At 55.0% G+C, this 7,020-nt stretch overlaps 2 protein-coding genes and 1 pseudogene across 2 annotated transcripts; 1 reads left to right on the top strand and 2 right to left on the bottom strand.

Annotated features, from left to right (window-relative positions):
- Positions 1-840, bottom strand: LOC143902114 (uncharacterized; annotated as a pseudogene).
- A 1,770-nt stretch (positions 841-2,610) lies between these two features.
- On the bottom strand, positions 2,611-5,583 carry LOC143902113 (uncharacterized). The gene has a single exon (XM_077414818.1). The coding sequence runs from the start codon at positions 5,581-5,583 to the stop codon at positions 2,611-2,613; it is 2,973 nt and encodes a 990-aa protein (XP_077270944.1).
- A 184-nt stretch (positions 5,584-5,767) lies between these two features.
- On the top strand, positions 5,768-6,989 carry LOC143902149 (uncharacterized). Its single transcript, XM_077414852.1, has 2 exons — positions 5,768-5,950; positions 6,088-6,989. The coding sequence occupies exons 1-2, from the start codon at positions 5,768-5,770 to the stop codon at positions 6,322-6,324; spliced, it is 420 nt and encodes a 139-aa protein (XP_077270978.1). The 3' UTR covers positions 6,325-6,989.
- Positions 6,990-7,020: the final 31 nt, after the last annotated feature.

Below are 7,020 nucleotides of genomic sequence, written 5' to 3'. Positions count from 1 at the left end.
TTAATGCAAGAAGTGTTCGAAGTGCCTTCCTCCTTCTCGTATACAGAGTTCGGCCTTTTGAGTGATATTGCGCGTCGAGCGGTGCGCCATTTCCGGCGTGATGGTACCGAAAGCTGCGAGAATTTCTTCTCGTACCTCAGCTTCTGTACCACCACGCCTGTGCTTGACTAAATCTTTGATGTAACCCCAAACAAAATAAACGAGCACGTTAAGATCCGGCGACTGCGCCGGCCAAATTATTGGGCCACCTCGACCCATCCATCTATCCGGATGTCGCGCGTCTAAAACATTTCGCGCCTGTCGCGAAAAATGCGCCGGAGCCCCGTCGTGCTAGAAAATGAGCTCTTCCCGTTCACGAAGGGAAACGTCTTCGAGAAGACCGGGCAACTCATTTCCAGAAACCGCGCGTAAATTTCCCCGGTTAAACGTGGCGGGAGAATGTAGGGACCGATCTGAAAATCATAGAAAGAGTGTAATTTGAAAAGACTGTGAAGGATACAAAGACGGACTTTTTTAACTCATAAACTTACTACTTACAATTCGGTTTGCTTTTATTCCTGCCCATACATTTATCGACCAGCGATATTGGAACGCGTCTTGGCGAATGGCGTGCGGATTTTCACCTCTCCATAATAAAAAATTATGAGAGTTAAACACGCCATTTGGTGTGAAGGTCGCTTCATCCGTCCACAGGATGCGGTCGGGGAAAAGAGCGTTCCGTCGACACTGCGCGAGAAACCCTGTGTATTTCGCCGATAATTAATATTTGTTAAAAGCAGCGTAAACATTAAAGAAAGATGATAAAAGTACCTTCACAATAATAGATGCGCTGCTCTGCATCTCTTGCAAGAAGTTGCTGCACCCGTTGATAATGATACGGGTGCAATCCGTCCTGACGTAGAACCCGATTTACGGGTTTGCACGACAAACCACGTTAAAACAAAAAAAAATATTATTAACTGCAAACGTACTTAAAGTGATGCGCGAAAGTAATTTTACGACGTGAACTGTGAATAGTGGCAGAAGGCCAACGAAGATAATTAAACATTGGCAGAGGGCCGACAAAGACAATTAAGGATAGGCTGCGGGCCGATAACAACAATTAAACATAGGCTGAGGGCCGAGACCGACAATCAAACAATCGTGAATGTCGAGTGGCTCACGCATCCGTCGGCGGCGGCTGGTCCTTGATCCAGGGAAGTAGCACGAGCTTGCACAGCGGGCGCACGAGCTCTGAGGTGGCTGTCCGAATCTTTGCAACGCGGACCACGCCGTCGTCCCCTGGGTGCAGTCTCACGATCCGGGCGAGAGGCCATCGACTCGGCGGAGTGTTCTCGGAGCGTACGAGGCACAAGGCTCCCACGTCCGGGACGTCCTCGGTTTTGTGCCACTTCGGCCGGGCTGTCATCCCGTGGATATATTCCCGTGACCATCGAGACCAGAAGTGATCGCGCATTTTCTGAATGTGCTGCCACCGGGATAGCGTGCCGTCGGCAGTCTCTTCGAGTGAAGGCTCGGGCACGGCCAGCAGCGGGGAGCCGATCAGGAAATGCCCCGGTGTGAGTGCGGAAATATCGTCCGGGTCGTCAGATAAAGCCTGCAGCGGTCGTGAATTCAGGCAGGCTTCGACTTGTGCGAGGAACGTGGACATTTCCTCGAAAGTGAGTGTGCTCTCTCCGATCACTTATCGCAGGTGATGTTTCGTGGATTTCACCGCTGCCTCCCAAAGTCCGCCGAAGTGTGGTGCGGCAGGCGGATTAAAGTGCCATTTCACACCTTCGGAGGTGACAGAATGGGCGATGCGACGGCCGTCGGCGGATGACGCGCGGAACATGTTATGGAGAACTCGGTCAGCGCCGTCTAAATTGGTGCCGCAGTCCGAGTAAATCTCCTCTCAGAGGCCTCGACGTGCTGTGAAGCGACGGAATGCAGCTAGAAATGCATCCGTCGTATAGTCGGAGACCACGTCGAGATGCACTGCCTTGGAGCTGAGGCAGACGAACACGGCGATGAAGGCCTTGTGGGCCTTGTGCCCTCGTCCCCGGCTCGTGCGGATGAGAATGGGGCCGGCGTAGTCCAAGCCGGTCCGGAGGAACGGGCGCGCTGGTGTGACTCGTCCTCGAGGAAGATTTCCCATGGGCGGCTGCGGTGTGGCCGCTCGCCATCGCGTGCACGTGATGCACCGATGCAGCATCTGTTTGACCACGGTCCGACCTCGAGGGATCCAGAATCGAAGGCGGAGGAGCCCGAGAGTGAGCTGCACTCCCCCGTGCAGCGTTCGACGGTGGCAGGAGTCGATCAGTAATCGAGTGAGCCATGAAGATGGTGGGACGATCATTGGGTGCTTCTCATCGTGAGGTAGCGGAGCGTGCTTCAGGCGTCCTCCTGCTCGTAACACGCCGTGGTCGTCCAGGAATGGATTTAAGTGCACCAGTGAGCTCCTCAGTGGTACAGTGCGGTTGAAGGCGACTGCGGTAACTTCGGCGGCGTAGTGCAACCCTTGCACCACGCGGAGCCACAGAAACAGTGCCTCATCTATCTCGTCAGGTTGAAGCGTGAGCGTCGTGCGGGCGACGGAGTGTCGCCATCGAGAGCACCAGGCCGTGACTCTCAGTAGCCGGTGCAGGGATGAGAACCTGAGTAGCATGTCAGGCTCGACTTCAACCTTCTCAGTGGCGGCTTGCACCACGGCCAGTGAGAGGGGTCCTCCTGGAGCCAGGCTGGACCCGTCCACCACAAGGGATGGTGCAGTAGCTCACTTGGTGCGATCCCCCTCGAGGCGCAGTCGGCTGGATTGTCCCGCCCTGGGACGTGTCGCCATTGAGCGTCGGGAATCTGCGTCTGGATGTGAGCCACGCGGTTTGCGACGAAGGTCTTCCAGCGGGAAGAGTGCCCTCGGATCCACTGCAGTGTGGTCTTAGAGTCTGACCAGAGGAAGACAGGTGCTGTGGACAGACTTAAAGTGTTGCGATAGTGCTTTGCGAGATTCGAAAGTGACGCGGCGGCACACAGTTCGAGGCGCGCCAGTGTCACTTGCTTCACCGGTGCCACTTTGCTCTTGGCGGCCAGGATGTGTACAGCCTGGAAGTTGTCTGAGGAGACGCGGAGGTACACGACTGCGGCATATCCTCGTTCGGATGCGTCGGCGAAGCCGTGTATTTCCAAGTGCTGGTTCTCGGTGCCAGTGCCGAGCCAGCGATTCACGCGGAGGCTTTCGAGCAAAGGGAGTTCCTTGAAGAGGAGCTCCCAGCGGTGAGCGTCGGCGGAAGGGAGCGGAGTATCCCAATCCAGCTGCTGCAGCCATGCAGACTGAATTAATATCTTGGCGCGGATTATGACCGGAGCGAGCCATCCCAGTGGGTCGAAGAGACGTGCGGTTTCCGCGAGGACGTGTCGTTTCGTGTACTGAGTTATCGTGCGCGGGTGTATCGCGAACGCGAAGCTGTCCTCGCTCGGGTACCAAAGGAGACCTAACGTGGTCTGAATTTCGTTCTGCCAAGAGTGCGGTTCTTGAAACAGACGGTGTTCCCGGGGAATGCCTTCTAAAGCTTCCTCGCAATTGGACGACCACTTCCGAAGCGGAAACCCGCCCGCCATGCAAAGTTCGCGAAGTTCAGTTTGCAACGCGATCGCGCCGGGTATTGTGTCCGTCCCTGTCTGGACGTCGTCGACGTAACGGTCCTCGAGCAGTGCGACGGCGCCCTGCGGATATCGCGCTTTTTCGTCGTTAGCCAATTGAATAAGTGACCGGATCGCGAGAAACGGTGAACACGCGAGGCCGTACGTCACCGTGTTCAGGAGTAGTTTGCGCAGTAGCTCGGTCACCTTTCGTCTCCATAGGATTCGCTGGAATCCGCGGTCTTCAGGGTGCACGAGGATTTGGCGATACATCTGTTTGATGTCCGACACGAGTGCTACGCGGTACCGGCGCCAACGCGAGATCACGTCGGCGAGCGCGGGCAAGAGATTAGCTCCAACGTGTAAGTGAGCGTTCAACGATTCACCGGACCTCGTGCGTTGCGACCCGTTGAACACCACTCTGAGCTTGGTGGTGGAGCTGGCCTCCTTGAATACTCCGTGGTATGGTAAGTAGCACTTCCCGGTGGTGTTGTCTTCGGTGGTGCTCACCTCCGTCATATGTTGCAGGTCTTCATACTCCTGCATGAAGGCTCGGTAGAGCTCACCGAACCGCGAGTCCTGGTCGCATCGTCGTTCCATGGTGGACAGCAGGCGCTCCGCCGGCTTGCGAGTCTCAGCCAGGCTCGTTGGAATTTTCCGGAACGGGAGTCTCACGACGTACCGTCCGGTGGCCGTACGTTCGTGGGTGCGCACGAAGATCTCCTCGCATTCTTCCTTTTTGGGCGTGAGAGCGGCGGGAGCGGAGACGTCGGTTGCCTGCTCCCAGAAGCGGCGCACTAGATCGACTAGCTCGTGGTCGGCAGTGCATTGAAGTGAACTGCGGTGCCCTTCTGTTGCACCACAGCCCCCCGAGAGGATCCACCCGAGGACCGTCTTCTGCGCTATGGGCGCTTCAGGCCCGCCTTTGCGGATACCGTCCTCGAAGATGATGGAGCAGACTTCCGCTCCAAGGAGTATCTCGACTGGATCGTTATCCAGGAACTGCGGGTCGGCCAGAGGAAGTCCCTGAATGTGTGGCCACGCTGGAGCGCGCCTCGTAGTCGAGCCCTGATACAGCGAAAGACGCGGCAGAACGAACGCGACGGCGGAGATTGTGGACCCGGTCGTGATGGAGGTGATGCTCACCGTCACCTTCCCGCGGGTCGATCCCGATTTTGAGCCGCCGATCCCGAAGATTGACACGGCGGAGTACGATCGTTTAAGGCGGAGCTGCTGAGCCAGAGATTCGGAGATAATCGATACTTCAGATCCCTGATCGATTAGAGCTCTCACGGCGTGAGGATCTCCAAGGCGGTCGGCGACCATCACCCGCGCGGTTGCCAGAAGAACGGCCTTGCTATCTTCGTCTTGACGCACTGCGGATAGTGCGCTGACTTCTGCGGGTGTCGGCTCCACGGGTTTCGGTGCGGGGACTTGAGCCTCGTGGAGCATTGTGTGGTGCCTAGATTTGCACGTCAGGCACGTTTTTGACGATTGGCACTTCGCGATCATGTGATTACCGAGGCAGTTGTAGCACAGCCGATTAGTCTCGACGAAAAATTTACGCTCGTTGGCCGGCTTGGCCTTGAAATCATTGCACGTCATTAGGGTGTGCCTTCCCTTGCACAACGCGCACTGTGGATCGAAGCTACGTTTCGCGGCGTGAGTTTTCGCGGATCGTGTCTCTGTGGCTTTCGACGCGGGTTTCGATTTCGCGGCATTAAGTGTTAGTATGCGCTTGGTCATAAAGTCTGTGAGTGCCGTGTGATCCGGTGGATTGATGGAGTCGCAGATGGAGGACTCCCACTCGAGACGCGTACGCGGATCAAAGAGCTCGATTACGAGGTGGTTGAAGAGGTCCATCCCGTGGGACTCGATAGGCCGGCCGATGCTCTCCTGCGCGTTAACAGCGGCCGTCGCGGCGTTGGAAATTCGGCTAAGTTCATCGGCGGTATCTCCCTTCATCTTTGCGACGGCGGTGAACGTTGCAAAGTTGGAGCGTATCAACTCCCTTTTGTTTTCGTAATGCTTGTCTAAGATTGCCCATGCGCGTTCGTAATTATCTCCGGTTACGTTTAACGATCGAATTAATTTTTCAGCTGTGCCTTTCACGCACGACCGAAGGTAGTGGAAGCGCTCGACGTTTGAGATGGCGGAGTTTTTGCCGATGACCGACTGGAAGAGATCACGAAACGACGGCCAGTCTTCGTACGCGCCTGAGAAATCGCGCAGCGTAATGCGGGGCAACGAGGTCTTAGGAGAGTGTTCGTTGTTCTGCACCGGCCCAGCTGGCACTCTGGGCGTCGCGGGTTTCAGTTTGTTCGCGAGACCGGTAAGCAGACTATGCTGATGCACGTAAGTGTTCTCAACAGTGTCGACAAAATCTGTTTTTGCGTACTCACTCTCGTTGTAGAGTTGCCCGTAACATGCCCGAATGAGGTCATGGTTTGACTCGAATTTTGCCCACAGGTCGTCGAGAATGCGAATGCGGGTGCTCACAGCGTCGAGGGTGACCTTATCTGCACCCAGCTTCCGGAGGTTGTCCATGGAACGGGAGATGCGGCCGTGGATGTCGTGCTGGCTGCTCAGCAAGGCCCTCTGGTCCATGCTCATGGCTGCGGTCGTTCTTTGCGGAAGCACTCCCGAATTCGCGGGTGCCGGTATGATCCGGCTCGAAGGACCAAAATGTTCGAGAGCGCTCGGTAGCGCGAGATAGCGCGCGGTAGAGGACGACCACAAAAGAAACGGAGAGGAACAGCAAGTACAGAAATACAAAGTTTAATGTTCAATATATGTACAGTTATTTACACGAGTTTCCCTTTCAGGCAAAATACCGTGAGCGCGCACAGAGTTTAGCTCGGCGAAAGCGGCGATATAGCAATTAAGCTAACGAAAAGCGGTGATGAGCGGTAAAGCAAGGCGGTTGCATAAAAATACTAGCGGTGATCTGCGAGCGAAATCGATTCCGCGGCGCAGCGGCGGTCTTTTTAACTCATTTCTTTTAACTTTTTAACTTTTTAACTCATTTCTCAGAATTTCGGGAGGGTGATTGGCCGTCGGAGTCTCGCGTCATGGAGCTGACGTCACCGTCTGCGTGGTGACCCGACGGGGTCGTCACTTGTTTTCGAGTGCTTTGTGTATAGCATGTATCATTCCTTTGTTCTAGCATTGTTGTTTGACTTTATTATTGATAACAAAGTTAAAGTTTCTGGAAAGTTGATCCCGAAAGATCCATGCTATACCGAATATTTCCGTGACAATTCTTGAACGGCATTTCACGCGAATATTACTTTACTGAATTTACTGCAGGCATGCATGTGCAGACATGCAGCCGAACGCGACTTCGTCGCGATGCTAAAGTTTGCGATCTTAAACAGTAAAAATTTATTTTTATTTCAGAAA

The sequence above is a fragment of the Temnothorax americanus genome, unplaced genomic scaffold, assembly GCF_048541705.1.
Source record: "Temnothorax americanus isolate GAGA-0224 unplaced genomic scaffold, ASM4854170v1 Scaffold38, whole genome shotgun sequence".
Classification (NCBI taxonomy): domain Eukaryota; kingdom Metazoa; phylum Arthropoda; class Insecta; order Hymenoptera; family Formicidae; genus Temnothorax; species Temnothorax americanus.
This window is presented reverse-complemented; position numbering and strand designations above follow the sequence as displayed.